Below are 27,038 nucleotides of genomic sequence, written 5' to 3'. Positions count from 1 at the left end.
AGCCACCCCTCCGGTCTCAATCAATAAGCCCAGCAAGGGGACACGGCCGCTGAGCTTGGGCGAGTTTCTGATGAAACAAGGGGTGGCGCAGCAGTGGCCATCAGCTGCCCCATCTGAATGCCCAGCGATGCGAAATCTTACGACATAATGAGCCCACTGCCACTGAGCTCAGGTGGGAAGCGCTGATGAGGGCAGGAGGAAGATTAGGCCGGCAAACAAACATGGCTGACTGAAACGCACCACTCAATAAATTATTTCCTCGGAGTCTACCCCTTTTAAGGAACAGGAAGGCCCAGAGTGGCGAAGGTATGTGAAATGAGAAAGAAACCGTCTAATGCCCTGCTTCCCGGGTGACAAGAGGGCCTTACTTTGCCCAGTGACGTTGCTAGCCTATAAATTCAACAGAGGACGGTTGTCATGTCATTGTTTCCATGTAGTCAAATGTGTGCTAGACTCCTAGGTTATGTAAAAACAGTGCAAGTTATCTGTACAGCTCATCGAAGCAGCTGTTTTGCAGGGCAGCTCCTGCAACACAACATGCTGCACTTCTTCACTGCAGGCGTGATGTCACAGTAATGTCAGCGCAACGTCAAAATTGCACCAAGTTCTAGTCCAAGAATGTGTTTGGAATAGGGGTGACAGGGCATTATTTTTCCATTCTGCGTGTCTCTAGATAAATTTAACTGCTGCTGCTTCTCACATTCTTCCGGTAAATGCCGCTTTGTGTAGGTTTTCTGAGGTGCATTAATGTAAACAAGGAATGTGCGTCCCGCTGTCCCGTGAGTGGTGCGTGCGAGAGCGAGCACCAGGCCATGTGTCTGGGCACGATAATTCAAAACATATGGCGCCGTGCGGGTAACCGTAAGCAATAGGCCACACACGCACGAGCGTGTGTGAGGTGAGCTTTTTGAAGTCCTTACAATAAGTCTCGCAGAGCAGCGCATGCGCGCTGCTAGGCGAGACCTAAAAAGGAGAGTTGCTGCCTGTGAAACATGGAATCCTCGAACTCGCCCTTACACACGCTTGCCCCATACACCCTTCTCGCATCCCCTTGCTTATCTATTTATCCCCATTCCACTCAGGTTTTCTTTTATAGCCCACCTTCCAGTGCTCCCTCGCTCCTCCGAAATGCCACCACGACTTGTTAGTAATGTTTATTGGCTCCATCTAGCAACCTCTCCTCTACTGTTTCCCCACCCATCTCTCGCTCTGTTTTTCTAAAATCTTTTTAGGAGGGCCCTGCAGCCGAAATCTGCTTCTTGGTTGCGCCAAATTGTAAAATTACTTTCGCACACTTTTTATTTTATTTTTAAATTACCCACTGCAAATGCCACTGCCAACTTGGATCATTAAATCAAAAAAAAACAAAATGACTGCTGTGTCAGGACACATGCAAGCTCATATATGGTTACCGATGTGCGGTTATAGATTATCACGGCCTGCATCATCAACAAACAGCAATAACACAGCTAAAAGAAGCAGTTTATTTGCTGATGCGTGTTACTTTTATGATCACTGGTTTGGGGGATATTAAAACCTGGGTTAAGAAGGCAGTGCGGTGGTTGTGTGGCAATCACTCAAGAAGATGAACCTTTCATCAAGGAACGAACAGCATTCTGAAATTTGACCTTACCCATGTATTTTACATTTTAAATTGAGATATTACACAGCCCACTAAAACCATGGAAATGTCACACCCAAAGAAACTGAATCCTTGGCAGCTACAGCATATGAATTTATGCAAATAGCATAACATACCTCCAGAGAGTGAGTGGATCCTCTTTACAGCTAATGTAGAGATGGCAGTACTGCCTGCATTATGGGCCAAGTGCTAGCTCAATTTTTTTTGTTTGAATCTTTTTATTGCATATCATTTGAAAGGGGTATCACAAGATAGATAATGTTAAATGCACTTTACTTACATCTCTGTATCCATGAGGACTGGTACCAGAAATATCGCCAAAGGGAGTAAGACAACCAGCTGGGCAATATTTACTAAAAAAATAAAATTAAAATAAAAAGAGGAAGTAAATGCCAATTCAAAACAGAAAACCAAACTGTCTTAAGGTATTGTGTAAAAAACAAAACATTTCCATCTTTGATATTACAAATTAATGTGAAAATCTCTAATCTTGAAAAACATACAATTTTTCTGTGGAGACAAAGCTGTTCAGAGTCCAGTCACAACATACTTCAATGTGACAAATTAAATAATTAGTACCTTAAACGATGACCCTACTCTAGAAAGGATGCTCTTACTGAAAAAGGATATGCAAGGATATGCCAGACTCAATAATGAGACCAGGAGCCAAATTATACCTCATACAAGGTAACAAAGTATTAATCATAAGAGAACTTGAGGGATAATTAAGAGGAAGGTCGTAAAAGTACTTCCACCAAATCAAGAGAAAATCTGTTCCTGCTTCGACCTATGATTTTCCCACAGGGTAAGACTAACGGTTCTGACAGAGGAGCCTCCATCATCTAGTAGCAAGGTCGTAGCACAGAGTGGAGTAACGTGTTTTAGAGAGGAGTGGCGTAGTGGGGAGTGGAGCAGTGTCGTGTAGTTGAGTTTTGTGGCGTAGAGTGAGTGTGGTGGCATAAAGTGAGTGTGGTGGCGTAGAGTGAGTGTGGTGGCGTAGAGTGAGTGTGGTGGCGTAGAGTGAGTGTGGTGGCGTAGAGTGAGTGTGGTGGCGTGGCGTAGAGTGAGTGTGGTGGAATGGTGTGGAGGGCCATAGACTGCAGGGCTGTACAGTGCTGGGCCGTAGAGTGGAGTGGCCGTAGAGTGCCAGAGTGGGGTGGAGTAGAGTGTTGTGTCTTACAGGGGAGGGGCATAGAGGGGAGAGGAGTGGTATGTTGCAGTGTGGAGTGACGTCGAATAGAGGGGCGTAAAGTGGAGTATAGTGTCCCAGGGAAGAGTAAAGTGTCGTATGGTGCAGTGCCACAGATTGTAGTACCCAGAGTTAAGCACAGTGAAATGGAGTGCCATAGAGTGGAGTACAAAATCGTAGACTGGAGTGTCATAGAGTGGAGCAGAATAAAGTGGCGCACAGTGGAGAGGAGTGGCATGAAGTGGCGTAGAGTGGAGGGGGATAAAGTAGAGTGGCGTGGAGAACTGTGGTTTGACAAGGCGTAGAGTGTAGCAGAGTGGAATGGCTTGGCGTAAGAGTGCAGTAGCTTGACGTGGCATAGTGTCGAGTGAAGTTGGGTAGAGTGGTGTTAGGTGACACTGTGTGGAGGGGAGTAGTGTGCAGTGGCCTACAGAGGAGTAGAGTGAACTAGTGTAGAGTGAACTGGTGTACAGTGCATTAGTGCAGAGAAGAGTAGCGCAGAGTGCAAAGCCCTAGAGTGCAGGGGCTTGGAGTAGAGTGGTACAGAGTAGAGTGGCATACAGTGGAGCAGCATATAGTGCTGTGGCATACAGTGGTGTAGGGTACAGTGGCATAGAGAGCAGAGGCATGGAGTGCAATAATGTAGAGTGGAATAGAGTAGAGTGGCAGAATGATTTGGCGAGGAGTGCAGTAGTGTAAAGTGTTGAGGAGTTGTATAAAGAGCAATGGTTTTGAGCAGAGTGGTGTAGAATGCAGTGGCGTAGAGTGTTGCATAGTGCAGTGACAGAGTACTGCAGAAAAGAGTAGAGTGCAGTGCACAGCATAGAGTACAGTGGTGCAGAACAGAGTGAGGTAGAGTGGAGTGGCATAGAGTAGAATTACATACAGTGTAGTGGTGTAGAGTGGTTCTAAGTAGAGTGAAGTGGTGCAGGGTAGAGTGCAGCGACACAGGGTGCAGTAGTGTAGATTAGAGTGAAGTGATTAAGTGTGCAGTGGCAAAGAGTAGAGAGGTACTGAGTAGAGGGCATTTGGCATAGAGTCCAGAGTGCATTGGCGTGGAGCGCAATGGCGTAGATTGCAATGCTGTTGAGTCCAGTGGCGCACAGTCCAGTGGTGTAGAATGGAGTGGCCTAGTGTGGAATGATGTAGAGTGCAGTAGCGAAGAGTGCTGTAGTGCAGAGTAGAGAGGCATAGTGTGCATTGGCATGGAGTAGAGTGGTGCAGAGTAGAGAGGAGTACAGTACAGTGGTGTGGAGTGGTGTAGAGCGGATGCAGTGGCATGGAGTGGCATAGAGTAGAGTGGCATTGAGTGTAGTGGCATGGAGTGGTATAGAGCGCAGTCGTGTAGAATGGCATACAGTGGAGTGGTGTAAAGTAGAGTGCATTGGCGTACAGTTTTGTAGATTAGTGGCGTAGAGTGTAATGGTACAGAGAGTGGCGTAGAGTAAAGCAGCATAGAGTGCAGCAGCGTACAAAGTAGCAACATACAATAAAGTGGCAGAGAATTGAGGGGTGTGGAGTGGTAGAGTACAGTGTCTTAGAGCACAGTGGTGGAGAGTAGAGTGACACAGAGTGCAGTGGCGTAGTGGCGCAGAGCTAAGTGGCATAGAGTGCAGTTGCTTAGAGTGGTGCAGAGTAGAGAGCCGTAAAGTGGTGAAGAGTAGAGTGCAGTGGTGTACAGTGAATTGCCGCAGAGTAGAGTGGTGTAAAGTGAAATGGTGTAGAGTGGAGTGATGCAGAGTATAGTGGCATTAAGTGTAGCAAAGTAGAGTTCAGTAGAGTGGCGTAGAGTGCAGTGGCATTGAGGGAGTTGTGCGGAGTACAGAGTTCCTGAGAAGGCTTGTAGAGTAGCGTGGCGGAGCACAGTGGTGTAGAGTACAGTGATGCAGAATAGAATAGAGTGGCTTTGAATGCAGTGACATACTGATATGGTGTAAAGTGCTTTGGCGTAGAGTGCAGTGTTTAAGAGTAGAGTAGAGAAGAGTAGCGTAGAGTGGCGTAGCGTAGAGTGGCGTAGCGTAGATTGCAGTGTCACAGAGTAGAGCAAAGTGGCACAGAGTGGAGTAGTGCAGGGTAGAGTGGAGTGGTATAGAGAAGAGTGGCGTAGAGTGATGTAGCAAGTGCAGTGATGTTGAGCTGAATAGAGTGGCGTAGAGTGCAGTGGCATAGAGTACGCTGGTGCAGAGAAGAGTGCAGTGGGGTAAAGTGGAGTGATGCAGATTAGAGTGGCATAAAGTGTAGTGGTGCAGAGTGCAGTAGAGTGGCGTAGAAAAGAGTGCAGTGCATAGAGTGCAGTGGTACAGAGAAGAGTGGTGGAGAGTGCAATGCTAAAGGGTGGAGTAGAGGGCAGTAGTGTAGAGTACAGGTGCGCCGAGTCACACAGAGTACAATGGTGCAGAGTAGAATAGAGTGCCGTAGTGTGCAGTGACAGACTGAAATGGTATAGAGTGCATTGTTTTTGAATAGAGTGGCGTAGAGTGCAGTGGTATAGACCAGAGTGGTATAGAGTGAAGTAAAGTGGCATGACGCATAATGGAGTGGAGTGGTGTAGCATAGATTGCAGTCGCATAGAGTGGGGTGGTAGAGTGGAATAGTGTGTTGTGGCCTAGAGTGCAGTGGTGTAGAGTGGATTGTTTCAAAGTATAGTGAAGTGGCGTAGAGTGGTGCAGGGTGAATTGGAGTGGCGTAGAGTGCAGTGGTGCAGAGTAGATTACAGTGGCGTAGAGCGGATTGGCGTGAAGTGGCACAGCGTAGAGTGCAGAGTAGGTGGCATAGAGTGCAGTGATGTAAAGTGATGTAGAGTGGTGTAGGGTGCAGAGTAGAGTGGAATAGAGTGTAGTGGTGTAGAGTGGTGTACAGGGCAGTGGTGTAGAGTGGTGCAAATTACAGTGGTGTAAAGTGCGGTGGCATAGAGTGTAGTGATGCAGAATAGAGAGGCACAGTGTAGTGGCATGGATTGCAGTAGAGTGGGGTAGGGTGCAGTGGCCTAGAGTGGTGCAGAGTTTAGTGGCGGAGAGTGCAATGTGTAGAGTAGTGTGGCATAGAGTGCAGGTGCGCAGAGTAGTCGCATAGAGTACAGTGGCATAAATTACAGTGCTGCAGTGTAGAATACAGTGGCGTAGAGTGCAATGATGTATACTGAAATGGTGTATAGTGCATTGTTTTTTAGTAGAATGGCACAGAGTGCATTGGCGTAGAGTGCAGTGTTTTAGAGTTTAGTGGCGTAGTACGGAGTGGCGCAACGCAGATTGCAGTGGCATAGAGTGGTGTGGCACAGAGTGGAGTACAGTGGCATAGACTGTAGTAGCAAAGTGCAGTAGCGAAACAGATTATTTCAGAAGAGTGGTGAAGTGTAGTGTGGAGTGGCATAGAGTGCTGTGGCAGAGTGCAGTGGAGCAGAGTACATTAGAGTGGCATAGAGCAGATTGGCATAGAGTGAAGTGGTACGGCATATAGTGCAACTGCAGTGTTGCAGAGTAGAGTGGCATAGACTGCAGTGGCGAAGAGCGGGGCGGGGCAGAGCGGAGTGATGCAGGGTAGAGTGAGTGTCATCACCTAGTGTATTGATTTGACAGTATCAAAATATTTGCTTCCACCACTCAGAGTTAAAAAACAAAGTGTGCTTAATTTGTGCTTTCCTAGTTTTAATACAGTATGAAATATCTGCACAGTTCATTTACAAACACTTACATTTTGTTGTGTGCCAGAAAAAAGTAATTCCTTTCAGAGCAAGATTGTCACATAATTCCTCTCACTTTGAAATCAGAGAAAGGAAAGTAAACACCAATCTCCCTCGGAAGACAGAGCCTGACATTTGACCTCTGTCTTTGGATGCACAGCAAATGTAACAAAATAAGAACGGATAGTTTCTTACCGGTCGGTGTAGTTTTGCAGCTTGAAGAATATTCTGGATTCACATGCTGTGCATTATTCGGCCATCTAGTGGCTGGTCCTGGAATGCTCCATAAAATCTTTTGTCCTTTTTCTCTTTTTGTTTTTTGCTGTTGGTGGGCATCGACTGACCTCAATTTGGGGTCCCTTTGTGACGTCATCATGCTTCATCCGGAAGCTCCCACCGTTGGTCTCCATCTTCAGATTCTTTTTTTCTTTTTTTTTTTTGTATGTTGTTCCTTTCTCTCATCTTCTTGGTGGAGGTGGGTGGGTTCGCTTGTGAATCCAGTAAATTCTTCAAGCTGCAAAACTATAACAGGTAAGAAATGATAAGTTTTGCAGCGTGAATCTTTTCTGGATTCACAGGCTGTGCATTGACTTTCTAGAGGTTTGTTACTTCTGAGGTAGTTGGGCTGAAGATGAGCATTGATTAATAAACAGATGTTGTAAGAACTTTTGTTCCACTTCTGCTTCCTTGTTTATCTGTATATCTACACAATAGTGTCTTGTGCACGTGTGCACTGAGGACCACGTTGCAGCCCTACAAATGTCTTGTAATGGTATATTTGCTGTAAAAGCAATGGTTACTCCCTTCTTTTTAGTTGAATGTGCCCCAGATGATGAGTGTAATGTTTCTCGTGCATTCTTGTAGCACAACTGAATAGGCTGTGCTATCCATCTTGCAACTGTGTTCTTGGTTACTGGTCTTCCTAGACAAAAGTTTGTAAATTAAACAGATGGTGGTTTTGTTTTTCGGTCTGGTCTTGTTCTTTCAATATAAAACTTACAGGTCTTCTTGCGTCAATTGTGTGTAATGTCCTTTTTGCATGCATCTTTGGATTATGAAAGAAACTTAGTATTTGAATACTTTGATTCATGTAGAATTGTGAAATTACTTCCGGCCTGAACTGCGGGTCAGTTCTCACCACAATTCTGTCCTTGTGTACTTGAAAATATGGTTCTTGTAATGTGAGTGCCTGTAATTCACGGACTCTGCGTAGTGAAGTTATAGCCACTAAAAAAGCTGTTTTTAGAGTGTGCATTTGCAACGTTGCCTTGTGCAAAGGTTCAAATGGTGCCTCATCAGCTGTGTGAGCACTACATTCAACTTCCATGTGGGTGAGGGTACAGTCTTTGGTTTTGTAATTCGCTTTGCTCCTTCAAGGAACCTCTTTATTACCGGCATTGTGAAGAAACTTCTCCCAATGTGGCCCCTTGTGTATGCCACTATTGCTGATAAATGAACTTTTAAGGACGCGTATATCAGTTTGCAGTCTAAAAGATGTGTCAAAAATGTTAGCACAGTTTCGTCTCTTTGGTGTCTTAAAGAGGGATTATTAAGAAAACACCCGAGTGAGTATCTTCCCCATTTAGCCATATGTTGTTGGCTTCCTGGCCTCTCTTAGGACAGTCATCGTATTTTCTTGTAGCTTTAGGTATCCAAATTTTAAGTCTTCAGGAGCCATGCTGCCAGGCTTAAAGAGTCTGGTTCGGGGTGTCGAACCCTTCCTTTTTCCATTGACAGCGGATCTTGCCCGTTTGTTAATTTGTGAATTTTTCCCTGAGACAGTTCTACCAGCTCTGAGAACCACGACTGTCCTTGCCCATTGTGGAGCAATTAGTATCAGGGTCATCCTGCTGTTTTTGCATTTGCAGATCACCCTGTGTAGTAGTGGTATAGGGGGAAAAGCACATGCAAATTTCCCTAACCAGTCTATCGACCGTGCATTTCCCATGGATTGGTGGTAAGGTTGTCTGGAGGCAGTCGCTCGAGCGGGGTTCCCTTCCCGACGACCAGCGTCTGGCTACTATAGTTGTGATTCCCAAAGACGGTAAGCCACGAGACCGCTGTGCCTCATATAGGCCTATTTCCCTACTAAATGCCGAACCGAAAATCCTTGCCAAGGTCCTCGCTAATCGCTTGCTGAGCGTTATATGTGATTTGATACATCCGGATCAATGCGGCTTTATACCTCATCGTAATACCACTCTCAACTTGCGGCGTCTGCATGGCGTCCTCGCCAGGGCGGAGTATTTCTCTGAACCGGCCATATTGGTTTCCTTAGACGCCACGATGGCTTTTGATACCATCGAGTGGCCATTCCTTTGGGCCGTCTTGGCGAAGTTTGGCTTTGGGGAGGGATTTATTAGTTGGGTGAAGCTCCTTTACGCTGGACCAATGGCTCAGGTTGTTGTCAATGGGCGGGTTTCTCGGCCTTTCGCTCTCGGGAGGGGTACTAGGCAGGGGTGCCCGTTGTCCCCTCTGCTCTTTGCTCTCGCCTTGGAACCGCTCGCTGCCTGGCTCCGTTGGGAGCCCGCGATCAGAGGGATCCGGTGGGCCCCGGGCTTCGAGGATCGGGTCTCGTTGTATGCGGATGATATTCTTTTGTACCTCACCTCGGAAGTCGCTCAATGTGCTTTTTGATGTCCTTACTTCCTTCGGGAGAAATTCGGGTTTGATAATTAACTGGTCCAAATCTTGCGTGTATCCTATCTCCGGTGGCCTTCCTCTCTTGCCGCTTCGGCTTCCGATCCAAACATCTCAAGCCGGCTTTAAATACTTGGGGGTGTACGTTTCGTTGGATCCGGCGGTCCGCTACGAGCAGAATCTCCTGTCTCCACTCCGGCGTTTGAGGGTGGATACGGCTCGGTGGTGTAAGTTGCCCTTGTCTCCACTTGGTCGCGCAGCACTGTTTAAAATGATGTCCCTTCCCAGATTTCTTTATGCACTCCAGAACTCCTTCGATGTCATTCCGGCGGCCTACTTTAGGGAAGTGGAGAGTTTGCAGAGGAGACTGGTTTGGGACGGTCGTGTGCATATCGCTTTGGCAAAGCTGACTCTCCCCTGGTATGACGGGGGCATCGCGCTTCCTGACATTAGAAGGTACTATTGGGCCTCCCAGCTGTCTGCCATTAACCATGCTACGTACGCTCCTGGTTCGAACCCGGCATATGAGATGGATAAATTCCTGCTTCCCGGCGGTAACTATAACAGAGCGCTTTACTCTCGATCTGCCGGAAGGACCCTCACGGGCCCTACTAGGATTGCGGTACGTGTGTGGAAGGCGGCAAATGTAGCGGTGGGCTGGAGTGAGCGTTTAACGTGTGCTACTCCTTTATTCGCCTCAGAGCGCTTGGGAAGCCTCTGGACAACGAAAGGCTTTGAGCACTGGGATACGATCGGCATTAGCAGAGTGGGGGACCTATGGGTTAAAGGCGCGGTTAAATCCTTCGCGGCGCTTCAGAGCGAGTACGAGCTTAGTGACAGGGAGTTCTTCCGCTATGCCCAGGTTCGGCATGCTCTGCTCTCGGTCTTTGGGGAGGGGACCACGGTCCCCGTTTCTTCGCCTCTCGAGGACCGCATACTCGACGGACACGTCCCCGACAGTACTATCTCCCTGATTTATAAAAAACTAATAAATAATCGGGCTGACCTCTTGGTGCGTCTTCGGGAGGCATGGACGGGAGATGGGGTTGAGTTGGACGACGAGGACTGGCAGTCTGCGCTGTCATCCCCTAAGGAGGTTGCCATCCCGGCCCGTCTCCGTCTGGTCCAGCTTAAGATTCTCCATCGTGTCTATGTGACGGGTCCCCGTCTGGTCTCGATGGGGTTTTCTGACGACGGGCTCTGTAAGCGTGGCTGTGGGCTCGGTGCCACCTTTCTCCACATCCTCTGGGAGTGCCGCGAGGTGGCGGAATATTGGCGCCAGGTGCATGATGTTATGAGACGAGTCACTGGGGTCGCTCTGCTGCCGGAGGTGCGTCGATGTGTTCTGAATGTGTGGGAGCCCAATGACTATAATGCGGCCCAGGCTCGGTGGGCGGCCCTGGGTAACATGATCGCAAAGAGATATAGCGCAGCTTTGGGGTTCCCAACGGCCTCCCACCGTGTCCGTATGGAAGGAGAACATGGACTGGTGCATGTTCAGGGAGAAGACTGTGTATGTGGCTCGTGGTAAACCGGGGGCATGGGGTAGAATCTGGGGTCAGTGGAATGTGTATCGAGGGACTATCTGTTCTCCCCCCCTGGTGGATACATCGGAGGTTGCCTTGTCCCCCTGATCCTTGAGGGTTCCTTGCTTATTTCGTTCATCTGAGTATAGATTTGGTTCTCCCGTGGCCCCCCCCCTCCCTCTCAGGCCTCCTTTTTATTGACCACCCTTGGGTGGTCGGGTGTGGAGTTCCCCGGCCGTGGTTAGACGCCCTTTCAATATTTTTCGCCTTGTTTTTTGTTTTTCTTTACTTTTGTTGATATTTATGTTAAAAGGGTGTATCCTGACTTCCCTTATGTGCAGTCTGATCTCCTGTAATTAAACGGAGCCCCTGTGGGCCAGTCATTGGTTTTTGAACCGCTTGATCATTTTGAATACTAGCGGCCGGCCCAGGTGGTTGTAGGCCCGTGCTTGTACCTTTTTCTCTGCACAATAAAAATTTTTCAAAAAAAAAAAAAAAAAAAAAAAAGAAGAAGAAAAGGGACCCGCAAAGCTGGGTGGTCTATATACCAGTGTCCCGCCCAACGTAGAGTGGGCCGAAAAAACAATAGTAAAATCCAAAAATTCGCCCTGCCCCAATATAATGCTCGTTCCCTGGGAGACCTCCCACACATCTCTGTATACTATGGCAACGCCACCTCCCCTACCACTAGGGCGATCTACCCGAGGTAAGGAATCTGCGGCTAGAAGTCTCGATCAGATGTAAACATGCACAAGTGTGTAGTGGTGGTGGCGAGTTTGTGCTACTGTGGGTATGATGGTCTACGATAGTGTGACTATGCATGTGTGCTTGGAATGCAGTGTATATTGTTCTGTTGTACAGTCTTGGCATGGAGTATATGATTATATAATGGCCTGGTTCTGCGTGTGTGTGTGTGTTTGTGTGTATGTATGTTTTGCATGATGGCATGTGCTGATAATGTGCAAGCATAAGGGTGTATGTTCGGGTTATGAGTGTGTGATATATGTCAGCGATCATGTGTGTTGCTTCACTACTGTAGAAACATAGGTTCAGATGCACAAATGCATTTTCTTATTGCAACCCCTACAATTAAGGTAAATCGCAGGGTTTGCAATAAAAATCAATTTGGTTTTTGAATGTACTGAATCAGTTTAGTGACATGTTACCGAAACGCCAAATGTGTTTAGGAAATAAGGAATCACTATTTGGAAGGAGCATGTTTAAGTTGTTCCTTCCAAAGAACAATTCCTTATGCTATGTACTGATGTTTTGCGGCTGAAATGCGGTTGCAAAACATTAAATATTTTACCGTCACTCCCCCCCCCCACACCAGCTGCTACTGCCACCTACGTCTTGTAGGCCACAACGTCCTCTTCTGGTAACAGTCTGCTAACTTTTTCCGTAAGCGCAGAGCTGAGTGCCAGGAGGATAAAGGAAACCGCATCCAGAGCCTACGAAGCCTCATGGCACACTCCTCGGACCTGACTCGGATGGAAAGGGAAGGGCTTCCTCCCTTGTTCAACGCATAACTAACCAATCTTGCAGCCACACAGCAGCTCCAGGATTGGTTGGAGCAGGCTAACCCAGCGCTCATTTTGAGGCTGGAGGCCTGCAGATGCAATCCCTCTGCTGTTTCACAGCCTTGGAATTGCAGTATTTGACGTGCGCAGCTCAGATTGGCCAGCTCTAGACAGCCGGCCAATCTTACATGCGCACTGGCAGGGGGCTGCATTAATAGTGCAATTGCATTATCAGCCCTGCCCCCTGCCATACCGCTATAACAGCGTGAGCCTGGGACACATTAATAAAATTATATTTATTAACATTTTATTAATGTGTATGCCAGCTGCACTCGCAGCAGGAGGGGTGACACTCTTCCGCCATAATTGAGGAGCCGCTGCTAGTAGGTGTAGGAGCAAGGATAGGATGAAATGCAATATCTTGCCATAACCGTCCGCCAGGAAAAATGACAAATGGCGAGAAGATTAATCAGAATTGGAGGCACAGAGTTTCTGTTGCTCAAAAATGGGTGTCTCATTGAATATAATGGCCATAGCCCAGGCCTATACTCAAACTGTTTTTGGTGATTATGTATGCATTTTGGAGGTCCTGCTCATCTTACTGATGGGTTTGTCCCCCTTTAAGACACCACACTACAGGGAAACCCTGAATATAATTTGTTTTGTGATTGATGTGGGCTAGAAAAACATATATGTGGGAAAGCTGGTGATGCAGCACTTTACACCATACACATATTGATGCAAACTCAAGTACAAGCTGCACTCGCTTGGATGGATCTTTAATTCCAACTGAGGCTGACATTTCAGTACCTTGAAGCATATATCTCTTACATTTTTTTCAGCTTCAGTATCTGTACCAGAAAAAAGATACTCGTTTTAAGTTGTTCTCTCCCAGGAGTTAATTAGTAAATAATTAGAGGATTGCGTAAAGTTGAACATTCACACAAGAAAACAAATTAAAATATACAACATTTGAGGTTGCTGGTACAGCTTTTCTCATGAAATAAAAAAGAAGAAAAGCCAAGGAAAACATACAACCTAATGCTGACCATTGTACACAGGCCTATGTTAACTACATACAGTTAAATGTGCAATCAAGATTGTAAATATACTTGCACATTGCTTGTTAAGATCGTTGCGTGCAAAGCTTTTAATTAAGAATAAAATTCCCGTCACCGATGCTCTGTACATCCTGCATGCACCATGCATAGCCACAGCAAGGATTCCATTCCGGAACTCATGGTTTAATGGGAATACCAAACTGAAGCAACACAAGCACTGCCATTCACATCAATGCCGCCATGATTGGAATAAGTGAGCAATTGATGTATTTGGATCCTTAGGAGTTACCCATGGTGGGGACATGCACAGGAAGATTCCGATAATGTATGTGGATGGATTATTTTGCAGTAATTTCTCATGAAACCTGAGCCCTTATCAACATGACAGTTTCAGGGTGCAAACCCAGTCAGCTCGCTCAATCAATCAATCAATCAGTGAATTTATAAAAGCGCACTACTTACCCGTGAGGGTCTCAAGGCACTGAGGGGAGGGGGTGCTGCTACTGCTCGAAGAGCCAGGTCTTGAGGAGCTTCCTGAAAGTGAGCAGGTCCTGGGTCTGCCGCAGGTGGGTGGGGATGGTGTTCCAGGTCTTAGCGGCGAGGAAGGAGAAGGATCTGCCGCCAGAGGTTGTTCATTGGATGCGCGGGACGAGGGCGAGGCTGGCGGAGCGAAGCAGGCGGGCGGGGGCATAGAAGTTGAGTCTGTTGTTCAGGTAGGCTGGTCCGGTGTTGGAGTGCTTTGTGTGTGTGAGGGGGAGGAGCTTGAAGGTGATCCTCTTGTTGACGGAGAGCCAGTGCAGGTCTCTTAGGTGGGAGGTGATGCGGCTGCGTCGAGGGATGTTGAGGATCAGGCGGGCGGAGGCGTTCTGGATGCGTTGCAGCCGTTATAGGTGTTTTGCCGGGATTCCTGCGTAGAGTGCGTTGCCGCAGTCCAGCCTGCTGCTGACGAGGGCTTGGGTCACCGTTCTCCTTGTTTCGGTCAGGATCCACTTGTAGATCCTGCGAAGCATGCGGAGGGTGTTGTAGCAGGAGGAGGAGACGGCCCAGGAAGATGCTGTTGCTGCTCTGTGTGATCGTTCATCCTAATCAAACCACCACTGTCCAGTAGGCCTCCAAAAAGTATCCAATACAAAGTAGTGTTCCTCTACTAAGAATACAAACTTCAGCCAAGTATCACTGATCGAGCTGCCAATGATTTATTAATTTGCTTGAAAACAAAAGGAAGTGCCTTCTTTTCTATGGTCACTCTCCAAGTGTTTGGGACTAATGCTTCTGGGTTTGGACTCAGAGTGCTCCGAGGCCTGCTAACCAGACCTCAGTGCCTGTGAACTTACCCTTAAACTTTTATGTTGAATTGGCTTTTACCTAATTGGCAGAGCTAGCTTACCTGTAAGTCCCTAGTAAATGATACCCAGGGTATGCAAGTTAGGGGGTCTCCCCAGGGACTGTAGCATTGGTACAGCCACCCTAGGTGGGACACGAGTTAAACAAAACTACCAGACCACCATTTGCAGACCAGAAGGACAGTGTGACTGCTGGCCCGACTTTGCCATTTAACGCAATGGCAAAGCCAGACCTCCCCCTGGTACATGTGTAAGGCACCCCTATTGAGTCCAAGGGCAGAGTTAATCCTATTCCACTAGCAGAACACGCAACTTTATATGTTTTACCAGTGAAAACACAGAACTGTTGTTTTTAAAGTGGAAAAGCTTTGTCATCCGATTGGCGATTGAAGAGTTACACGCTAAAACCTCAGGTGTGCTGTGTCTGGAAAGGTGCGAGCAAATCGGCTCAACCAAGGTATCAAACAACTAGTTACATTAAGACTGACTTGATCCTCAGGTCGAAATCAATATAACAAGTTGAGCAAAGTTGACCTTTGTAGCCTTCATCCTCTGTGCTCATATCGGTTGCACACGGGGTCTTTTAACCGAGACAGCTTTCTGCCCTCCTGTTGAGATATGCTAACGGCTCCCAGGAAAGAATACAACAGGGGCCTTCTCTGGAAGGAAGTGCCTCTGCCCTCCTGCAGGAAGTCACACAGGTGTCGGTCCAAAAGACAAGCTTCAAAGGGAAAGCCGCCTTGAAAGGCAGATGGGTAACACTTGGGAGAGAGGCTGCTCCACTGTTCAGGCAGACAGGCTGGCGCTTGTGACAGTAGAGGAGAAGCCAGTTGCCAAACATGCTTTCCAGGGGCGATTAGCCCACTTAGTAACCACAACACTAGGTTTGGCTCGGGAGCTCCAAAAGCCGGGAGAGGGGTCCTGCCCTATTGGGAGTGGGCAGAATGGTACATTCTGAGATGTCACACTTGGCAGGAAGTGGTTATCAGGTGGGAGGGAACCCGATAGTCCTTGGCTACCAACCGCATCCTATCCTGAAGGTATTTTCTGTGCATAAGTAGGTCACCAATGGCACCCCAAACTCATATCCTGACTGGATTAAAAGACACGCTGCACCGGCGTGTACTGCACCTGCTGAACCTGGTGGCTAGCAAAGGAGAGGGACTGTGCTTGCTGTGATCTGCTCAAGAAGAAGCCATCTCAAGAGCTCAGTCATGCCCAGAGATTCCAAGGGTCTAACAGCTGGACTCCTGTTCACAGCACAGGGACACAACAGCTTAGAAGCCTGCTGGAGCAAGTTGGTAGCCTAAAGTCTACAACCTGCCTCCAACCGCCACCGTGCAGCACCAGGGACCAGGAAACAACGCACAAAGTTGCACCTGCGTTCGGTGAGCCCGGGAGTGTTGCCAAGATGCAGCTGCGACCCTCCCAGAGTACAACTTATCGATCTATGGTGGACTGGCATTTGACCGTGATACTGAGCTACTAGTAGTCCAGTGGGGACTGGACTTCTGCCAGCACAAAGCGAGCTTCGAGGGACGTCAAACTTGTGACCAGGACTGCCTCACCCCCTTCTTGGACCGATGAGTACTCGCAGCAAGTCGTCTGTTGACCACATCGCATCCACAGCATCCTTTAAACATTTCCACCATCCTTCATCCCATGCATAAGGACCACTTCCATAGGAAAGCACTGCAACGGATAAAAGTGCCTGGAACGGACGGCTCCACCTACTGAGGTAACTGTCTCTGAGGACCCTCCTGGTCCCCCAGACTGGCTCCCAACTGGAGTTAATTACCTAAAGTGACTCAAAGTAACCGCGCTCCAACTAGCAAAACATTTTAGTGAAAATGTTTCTAACGGCCAAATTAGTTGAATTTGCCAATGATTGTGTGCAGTTGAGTGAGATACCAGATTTACTTTTCCATGTAAAATCTAGATCTCCTGAACCCTCCTGTTGATTCTTTAACTCGGTCATGTCTAAAAATACAGTCTATTTTTATTAAATGGTGTTGGATTCTTTGAAGTCTTGTCGATTTATTCAATTGTTTTGGTGCTGTTTAAATGCTTTACACTCGCTCCTTCGTGTAAGCCTTGCTGCTCAGAACCACACAAACCTGGGGTTGAGCTGAAGGTTTAACAAACTAAACCGAAGGGTCCTAAAGGGGTGGTAAGTGTGAGGTTGCACAGCCACACAATATAATATGCCCCATTTCCTCACAACAATTACATAACAGAGGACAAATAAATTAACCCTCTTCAGCATGGCTAGCTTAAAAATTGGATAAAAAATATTTCAAAAACTATTAATGGAGTTAGGAAACTTGTTCTGGTGCGGACTATTTTTTTTTTTAAAGTATGAAAAATGGAGATAGGCCAGCACTCCACATATTTAAGCAGCAGTTACTGATCTACAGCACAGGGTGGCATGGGAAGGACTTGTTAAATGAAAGATACACCAGAGGAGGTTCAAGGACCATGCCAGGAGGAAGAGAAGAGAAATGGTTACTTACCAGAAGTAGTAGTTTTTCAGCTTGAAGAATTTTCTGGATTGTTGCCAACCTTGGTAGCTAGACTGTTGGCCCATTTGTTGGCTTTGGTTCTGTCCTTGGGATTGTTGTGGCATTTGCTGCCCTTGACCAAAGGTGACTCTACCTGTGGGCTTTCTGCCACTGAAGCTTCCTCTTTTGAACAAACCTCTTTGCTGCCGGGCCCCCATTGCCCTTGCAGTTTTGTTGTCTTTTTTAATTTGCTGAAGGGATTCGTCCACTTCCTTGCCAAATAGAGCTTCCCCATTGAACGGTCTGTTAAAGATTGATGTTTGAACTTCCTGTTTGAAACCAGAAATTCTGAGCCAGGCGTGCCTTCTGAGGATGGCTTCTGTGCACATTTGCCTACTTGCAGTATCTGCTGCATCTAGAGCTGAATTTAGGCAGGTGTTAGCCACATTTTTTCCTTCCTGGACAATAGATTTCGCCCTCTTTTTGTCCTCAGGGTGTTTGTTTAGCAACTCTTCTATCTCACCCCACTGCTGGTGGCCATATCTATTTAACAGTGCATTGTAGTTAGCGATGCGCCACTGCGTTTCTGGCTCCTTTTCCATTCTTCTTCCCACCATATCCATCCTTTTACTTTCTTTTTCTGGTGGAGGCCCGGTGTTGGAGACTGCATTTGCTCTCCTTTTGGCATTGGTAACAATGATTGAGTCAGGTACTGTACTTCCCTGAATGTATTTAGGGTCCTTTGAGGAAGGTTTATACTTTTTATCCACCCTGGGGGTTACCCCCTTGTTTGAAGCTGGTTCTTTATAGGTTTCTTTGCCTGGACCCAGGATACTGGGCAACATAGGTAGATACTGTGTTCCTTTTGTGGCAGGGTTTCCAGTGAGAAACATGTGTCCCCCTTTTCTTCCTCTAAAGGTACCTCAAACTGATTTGCTGCTCTCTTTACAATGTCATTGTAGAAAGCAATGTCATCTGGGGGGGGAAGCTTTCGAGGGATATCAGCTAATCTCCTCTTCTGGGCTCTCTATGTCGAGGTCGTTCCTTGCATCTTTGAAATTTTCGGAGTAGTCCTCTTCCTCGAAGTTCCGGTGTCGGAGGGGATTCGAAGATACCTTCTTCCTCTACCTCGGCGTCTTCAGCCTCTTCGGCGTCGACGCTCTCGGGTTCGTCAGCCGACGTCTTGGGGATTCGAAAATCCTTTAGTGAGGCGTCAAAATCCTTTTTCTTTTGTATGAGCGCAGCATTCTCCTCCTCGAGTCTTCTCCTTTTCCTTCTCGGCGTCAGAGGCCGGAGATTCTCTTCTTTCCAGTGTCGGCGTTAGTCTTCGGCTGTGTTGTGCCCTTTTTTGGGGGTTCGTTGTTCGGTGCCTTCTGCTATTTACCCTCCTCTGTAACCTTTGGTAGGGTTCCGTGGGGGTTCTATTAATCACGGCTGACCCTTGATCACTTTTTTGCTCGGCGGCGGGCTGCCTTAGGCATCTTATGCTCGTGGCCCTTCGGTTCCGACAGATCTTTATGGTGTCTTACCTTCTACGTCTTCTTTTTCGACTCCCTCGCCTTCTTCTCGGCGAAGATCTTTTCAGAGTCCCTTTCTAGGATCTCGACGTCTGATCCTTCGTGTGTCGACTCGGCTGGAGCTCCCTGCTCTTCCTCGTCGCTAGAGAAACCCAGGTCTCTCATGGAAGGTTTCTTCGTCAATTGCCATATTGTGGTGTGGTGGGCCTGTCTTTGGTTTCCGCATGTCCTGAGCGTCTTCAGCAACAAAGCTGCGCAGGCCTCACAGTCCTTGTCCTGATGATCTTCGGGCAGGCAAAGGTTGCACACGTCGTGTGGGTCGCGTTGTGCGTATTAGTGGTGGCACTTGGGGCAGAATTTGAAAGGGGTATTCTCCATGTCCCCTACCTCGCGATTTGTGGACCGGAGTGGTCCTCTGGGGTTCAAACTGCCGCTCTGCTCCTACCTCTTGCTACAATGTTGGTGATCGATGATCTTTCTATGATCTTTCGGTGATAATCTTCTTTTTGTAGATTTTTTTCGAGAATCGAAAAACTTTCTTCGGAGCTTCCCGTTTTGCTTCCAGACCCAAACGCGGAAAAAAGAATCTGAAGATGGCCACCACGCACGTCTACCTCCAGGATACCGTCTGACCTCACGGAGGGGATGTACCTAGCACCAAATGGTGGTCGACAGCAACCAAAAAAACCAAAACAAAGACAATTCAGGAACCTACCACTAGATGGCAGAATGATGCACAGCATGTGAATCCAGAAAAGGATTCACGCTGCAAAACAACTGGTGCCAACAAGCACTTCCTAGCCTCTTCCATAAAAGAAGAATCATAGGGTGCAAAGGGAAGTATGGACCACAGATGATACACCAGAAGGAGACACAAGATTCAAGGGGTACTGCATGGGGAGGAGTGGCAGATACAGCCCTGCCAAGTATCACGCATCAGGCGTTAGACTAACGCATTTCAGTGTGGTAGTCCGCATCACCGTACTGAAATGGAAAGTCACGCATAAATGGCATAGCACCTCCTTGGCTGTCAAGCCTTAGCGCTAATCATGCACCATTAACCAATTCATTCTGAGACTTAAGCTGAATTTAGCAGTGCACCATGCGCGCTGTTCCCTGCAGGCTTAGGGACTGGCTGAGGTGCTCTGCAGCTCTAGTTGCAGCGCTACAATGTAACAATGTTATTACCCGCTCAGCGCGGCATTCCTGATAGATGACATTGGTAAGCACAGCGTCACTCTTGCGCGAGTGGTTGTGGGGGAAGGCTGCACTGTTAATGGCAGTGCTACGAGGTCAACAATTTAATTGAAATAAAATGAAAATGCCGATCCCCGCCGCCGCGACCGCCCCCAGCCGACCGAACCAGACAGACCGCAGCGGCCGCTGGAACTCTCATCTACTGCTCAGACTGAGAGTCAGTCTGAATCATGCCCGGGCGGCTGGCTTTTGCCGCGGGAGTCGTTGAGGCCACGAGGCGGCCAATACCGAATTGCTGCTCCACTCGCAAAAAAAGTAAGTGAGTCAGAGTGCTGTTGAAATAATCCTTGTATAAGAGTGTAATTCGGAAAATAAATCGGAGAAGCGCAGCCTTAAGATGGACGCCAAGGAGCAGGGATGGCAGAGAGGGGCACTTGACCCCCGCTGTATGCATAGGAGGGGGGAGGGGGGGGGGAAGGGCACTGGCATACAGATGGTGCATCAGTCGTCATAGGGCAGCCTCTCTACACACACTTCTAATCTTAAAAGCAGCAGTTAAGTGAAAGTAAGATGGAGGGTATCGAAGGTGTGAGACCAACAGTACACTTCCCTATGGAAGTCACCCTCAGCCTCTCTGACTTCAGATGGGCTCTTAGGAGACAGGGACCTAAGCCGCTGTAAACCTTATAGGCTGATGGGGCGCTGCATTGGAAAAGATGGGGCATCGGCCAGTAGGCAATTCTTTGAGAAGATGGGAGGAGAGCTGGGCAGTGTCGGGACTCTGTAGTAGGGGAAACAGTGTTGAGCTGAAAACTCAAGATGCAGACTCCCTCATTGAGGTACAGATACAAAGGGGTTCACCAAAGCAAAAAAAATGCACTGCAGCGCACAGGGTTGAGTCATTCAAACAATCCTGCCCCCCCGTCCAAATTACACAAATGGAGCGATGTTTGGTAAAGACAGGTTTACACTCCAACATTGTCACACATGATCGGTGTGGACAGCTGTTCCATGCTCACCTGAATGCCCCTTTTGACCTGACCAGTTACCACAAGGTCTTGCAGACTCATCCCCACAGGCCACCCAGGCCTTCTCCCGGATCGGTGGCCTTAGTGCCGGGCCTCACGTTACCCAATATCCCACGCCCGCTGATGTGTCTGCCACATTCCAAAGCACCAGACAGGTTTCCTGCGCCAAGCAAGTTTTAGGCAACAATACAAAATTTCAAGAGAACTCTGGTGACTAAAGGACCTGCTGGGGATCGATTGAGTTTTCTCTAGTGGAAGTTTTGACTTATAAAGTAGCAGAGAGGGTTAATATGCCTGCTGCAAAGCATGCGCACCGTGCAGATCACAGTGGTGCATATAATGTACATTGTTCAGTGGGTTACTGCTTTTGTCAGAGATCCATGTCTTGGTTGCAATTTATAAATTAAAATCCTAATATTGAACAGTGAACTATTAACCCTCATCAGAGAGCTGTGTGGAAACTCCAAGGCGTAGGTTAGAGTTGATTTCTCTCAGTTTTACATTATCCTAATAATGCAAAAATTGTTCATTTGGGTAGAAATCAATTCTTATTAGTAAAGACAACCCCTAGCCACAATGGTACATTTTAAATTCTGAGTTTGTGCTTCTCACAATCAAGGGTTCAAACTATACCCAGTATGAATGCCCTATTACTCCTTTCCTACACCTCTTATGTAACATTTGCTATACACTGATTTATACACGTAGGATTAATTGTCTGTGTGATGTGAAGTGCTCTGACACCCTACAATAGTATGAGTAGCGCTATAAAACAAAAGCATGTAAGAGCGTGGTAATGGAGACTTGAGGGTCACTGAAAAAAGTGTGGTAAATCGCACTTGTTTAAATTGCTTGATTTTGCTTGCAAGAGTGTCACTCATTGTCATTGAAATGTCACTCATAATTACACCAAAATTATGAAAATGTCACACATGGCAATCTGAAACCTTGGCAGCTATGTAGATATCCATATAGATTGAAGAAACAGGGTATCACAAATAAAAGATGAACCATGGTTGGTCCCGTAGAGCATGACACACATAGAGAGTCCCTAGGTAACAAAAGAATCTAGGATCCAAAAAGAACAACATTAAAGCAGAGAGATCGCATAAGCTCCATAGATGCCCTGCTGGGTTAAATACATTCACAGAGTTCTAGGGAAGCAACAGGGAAGTACAGCAGAAGAAAGAGCAACATGAGGTACCACATGAGGTAACCCACACTCCAATTGAAAAGACAGGCCTAATCAAGTAAAGGAACACAAAAAGGATGATCAATGAAGCCTGAACCGCATAACCTGCAGTGGGATTACCAAATATCAAGTCAATGACTGTGGCATGGCGTCCACAACTTCCCTGAGGCTTCCGGCAGCACAGCAGGTAAATAAGGTTCGGCAGGCTCCCAGGACACATGGCAATTACACATTCCTCTGAAATCTATGACTGATAATCTTCTCATATGTGGAAGGAGTGTAGACATGCAGGCGAGTAAAAATTAATCACCGTAACTCCTATACATCATGTCCTTCAGTTGTACAACCCTTCCTTCATTTCCCCATGTCCAGGCCTTACTATAGTTGTAACCTTAGGCAATAAAAAGAGGACTGGGTTGAAAGGAGCTACAAAAGGTAGAAGATTGCAGAGCACTGGAACTGTCAAAGTCTCCTACTCTCAGGCTCACTTCTCATAACCTCTTGAAGTTCTATGGCACTTGCTGTAATGTCGGTGATTAGGAGGACATGCACAACTTACTAGGAATATGGGAGTTACTGCAGTCAGTATGTTTTACTTTTTTTGTTGAATGCAGCGAAGATTGGATTAGGCAAACTGGAACTAAGTTAACCGATTTATTGTCTATGGCTATCTAAAGGCAATACACCATACCTGTAAGAAAACAGGCCTTTCGGACTACTTAAAATCAGATTTTCAACAACAGTGCACTAAAGCTTGATAACCACGCCCCAGTGCCAGTGATTGCTCCCTAAAACTAATGTGTGTGAGGTGGTAACCCTAATTGGCAAAGAACTTCAACTCCCTAGTATATGGTACCAAGGGCATGGGTGTAAAAGGTATCATCAGGGCCTAAAGCACTGTTTGTGCCACCCTGAATGACCCAAGTAAACTACCGACAGCAGGCCTGTCATGGCAGACTGCAGGAGCAGAGCAAACTACTTGAACTTGACTTTGCCCTCACCATGTGCAGCAAGGTCAATGCACTATTTTTAAAATATACCAGACACCCATAAAGGAAGGTCTCCTGAGCCCAAGAGGCAGGGTTCATTTTATTAAAAGTGTGGACATTTAAGAACAAGCTTATATGTCCCTATAGTAGCCTTTACTATTAAAGGACACTATAAGTGATAGATGGTCCGCAGGATAACATGGGTTGGCACCCGGGCAAACCTGAGGTTGGTAGCTTAATTATGGTACCACCTAAATATTTTGTGTTTGGTTTCAAACAACGTGCATCATACCCCTGACACTAATCCTGTGTCGAGGACGATGTGACATGCACCCAGGTGGCTACCTTAGAAGTTACTCACCTGGTTGCCCCAGCCTTTCCCATGTACTGGCTGCTAGCCAGCGCTTGCTGCCACCAAGACAGAAATCTGAGCCCCTGCCAGGAGGTGTAAACTTTCCCAGGAGTCAGTAAATGTCCTGGACGTGAGGGAGGTCACACCTCCCTGCCTGACAGGCTGGCTAATGAAGTGGCACATCAAGGAGGTGAGCTTCAACGGCTGAACCACCTCCCAAAGGAGGAAACAGCCCTCCACCTGCCCCCAGGCACATTTGCAACTTGGCAGAAGGGAAAATTAGCCCAGTTGAAAGGGATACTACTTTTTAAGGACAATTTCCCTCACCCACCAGAGGTGGTATGTTTCATCACTGGGAATCTCCTCACACCATGACAGCTGATTACGGCACAGGATATAACTCCCTCACTGAGAAGGAGCTCTTCAGATGTTTTTGGAGACATGGTAGATACCCTTTGGTGAGCTAAGGGATGGTGAGGCATGCAGAGCTTGCAACCAGTGATATGATTTTATTCATGTGTGCCTGGTCAGGGTTAAAACAAAGGGACATTGCAGTGGTCAATTAAACCTGCTTAAGTGTGTCACAAAAATAGATCAACATGTTTCTGCTATTTTACCCTCGAGATAAGCGTTTTGGCATTCATCAGGACCGCTGAAAAAAATGCTACTGCTCGAAAAGCATGCTCATACAAAGAAAATGCAAAACCAATCAGTGGTCCACTGTCAGATTCAGAGAGGAGCCACTCTCAATCAACCGGAGGGGGAATGAAAAACAGCAAGGTTATAGTTCAGAAATCAGTGGCACCTGTCACATTGAGCCACCGTGAAAGATGAAACAAACTTTGCGCTCATACAGAATTAACCAAAGTTAAGGTGTATTTTGAACACCGTGGTACAGTGTGTACATCAAGACCAGGCTTTATACAAAACCACAAGGCTTACACACAGTCTTTGGGTGTGGTGTCTCAAACTTAGGGGCCTTGGTGTGGGGCCCAGGGTGCCGTTTCTCCGATTGTGGGGATATAGGAGAGAGCAGAAGGTAAAAGAGAAGGCTCTCAGGAACTGAAACATTCAGGGGGCAGCCGTACAGGAAACAGCATTTTAACAGTTCATAGAGGTGGACATCTCGCTGGCATGCCCAAAATTATAAGGAAGAAAGCACAAAAGAACATATATGTCTGTTAACACATTAAATAAAGCGACCACCTTAGTGTGATGGTGGTCAAGATAAAAGGAACTGGTCATGAAGTGCTGGTCATTAAGAGGGAGAATGGCCAAAATTAGGGCGTATAGGCAAAGTGGCGCGAGACAGGACTGATAATGTCTAAAAGGGATATATATAGTGTACTAATTACAGCTAGCTTAAGGATAGGTCGTGGCATTCTGGTCTGCTGGAGATCATATATAGTTTCACGATCTAGGGGTTTGCCTACGTGATCCCACCAAAGGCATAAAACACAATCTAAACATATGCAAGTGTGAGAAAAGATATACGGCAATATTAATGAGAGAAAAAATTAATTATCCTCTATCCTGGTATGACATTATATTAACCATAATTTCTTTCTCCGTTAGAAAATACAGGTAAGCACCACTTCAAAGCATTGTAGATAGTTTTATATCGCAAACAAACATTCATCCATCGAATGAATGGGCCGAAATGTGTCAACAGATGTTCTGGATTGGAGAAGTCCCGCAAATCAAATTAAGGAATGATACATCGATTGAGAATACACTCTATGATGGATTAAGAGGCCCATTATTGTTTCGTCCTTTGTGTATTCCTGTATGGGACTATCTCCTTTGTGGACTGCTTTGCTTAATGAATTTCTGCAGCTAAACTGACAAATCGTATGTCAAAAGAGAAACTTTGAGTATTATTTGATGTTATTTGATATGTTTTCTATTTTTGTAGTATGTATGTTATGTCTGTTTTGTAAATGTTTGTTTGCAAGATAAAACTATCTACAATCCTTTGAAGTGGTGCTTGCTTGTATTTTCGAGCAGATAAAGAAATTATGTTTGGTGTAATGTCATGCCAGGAGAGAGATTAATTAAAATGTTCTCTCATTAATATTTCCAGCATATCTTTTCCCACACTTGCATATGTTTAGATTGAAGATCATATCTAAGCATAGAAACCAACACTCCAGAACTGTTTTGAAGGGTTACAAGGCACTAATACATGATAAATGTTTACGATGGAAGTTAAAGGCCAACTGCCTCATAATAGGCCAGTGTAGAATCAAGGCACAAGAGAAATAATAAAACCAACAATAAAACCAGCTGAAATCAGTAGCCGCAAAATGCCATGTGTAGGAGAGTAGGGTCTGCTATGGTCACCCCAAATTTTTGCTTTTTGCTTCACTGGTTTTCGACGTATTGAGGCTGTGGGCCTGCCAATCAGACCCCCAGCCTGCTGTTCTCTCTGCTAAATTGACACTATGCACTTTATGTGCATGACCCATTGGAACTGGATCACCCTGGGAGCCCCTGTACTAGTGTACCCTAGGTACCCAGGGCATTGGTGTATCTGAGGCCTACCAGGGGCTGAAGCATGTATTGTGCCACCCCTGGCCTGGCCTAGCAATTTGACACAACTGGCTGATCACTGAGCTGGGGTAAGTTGGTGTATCCGCCTCTTACTTCGGTGTAGTATGCCTATACCTAACCTTAAATGGGACACATGTTAACCTATAAGTCACTCCTATGGCAGGCCTTAACAATCCTGAAGGCAGAGTGCTTGGTTTCATGTGAGATGGTGCTCTGGCATGAGCTGAGCCTGTCTGCAGTAGTCGGAACAACTTCCTTCTACCGTTTCCAGATATCACCAAACCATATACTCTTAAGTGGATTATGAACCGCGCGGTTAAATACTATCTCTGGTTTGGTGTTATCTAAACATGTCGAGTAAGGTGTCATACGAATTGGAATACTAACCCCTCGCCAATTCTGGCAACGGGGTTAGCATTCCACCCTCCTAGAGGGACACGACATGTACAGAACCTGAAACCCGGATAAAATCAGACATAGCCTCAGCTCCACAAAATGGACGCTGCCACCACAGACACAAGTCTGCCCTCCTGCTGCTGGGAGTCCTTCCAGCTTGGGAGACGTGGACAAAGGGTTTCCTGCCAGGGGAGGTGTGAGCACCACCCCAGACAGGATTTTGTGTATTGGTCAGGTAGGGCTTGAAAAGAAACAGACATGCCTGAGGCTCACAAGGAGCCTCGGTGCATACGCCAGTTCAATCCGGTCCTGGGGCACACCAGCCCCAGACCTGGGGCGAGCTGGACAAAGGATTGGGGGTGTAACCACCCCCCTTCCTGGTCCCACCCTTAGGGAGGGACCTAGCAGGTAGTCCGGCCCCTAGAATCCGCTTAAAGGTAGGAGCTGTGTCCCAAGACTTGAGACATCCTGAAATCAACTTGAAACTAAGAAGATGGGAACTTCGACGTTCTGCTGCACAGAAGACTGAAGAAAATCTCCCCTATGGTCAGGGAGTGACCATCTTGCTAACGCAAGCACTATCCAGCGAATCGACGTCTGCTTTGCCGCCGCCTCCCGCCGGAGCCCGAGCCCAGAGACCGACAAGGACTGGACCTCCAGACCTCTCACCGCCCGATCCACAGTTCCTGCAAAGAAGGAACCCGTGGAGGCAC

At 47.0% G+C, this 27,038-nt stretch overlaps 1 protein-coding gene across 1 annotated transcript in view; it reads right to left on the bottom strand.

Moving 5' to 3' along the window:
• The window catches only part of DCBLD2 (discoidin, CUB and LCCL domain containing 2), a 354,867-nt gene that overhangs the window by 126,200 nt on the left and 201,629 nt on the right, over window positions 1-27,038 (bottom strand). The window contains exon 5 of the mRNA XM_085622359.1: window positions 1,923-1,995. Within this exon, the coding sequence (XP_085478485.1) occupies window positions 1,923-1,995 (73 nt within the window). The remainder of the gene's footprint in view (window positions 1-1,922; window positions 1,996-27,038) is intronic.

The sequence above is a fragment of the Triturus cristatus genome, chromosome 8 (assembly GCF_964204655.1).
Source record: "Triturus cristatus chromosome 8, aTriCri1.1, whole genome shotgun sequence".
Classification (NCBI taxonomy): Eukaryota; Metazoa; Chordata; class Amphibia; order Caudata; family Salamandridae; genus Triturus; species Triturus cristatus.
This window is presented reverse-complemented; position numbering and strand designations above follow the sequence as displayed.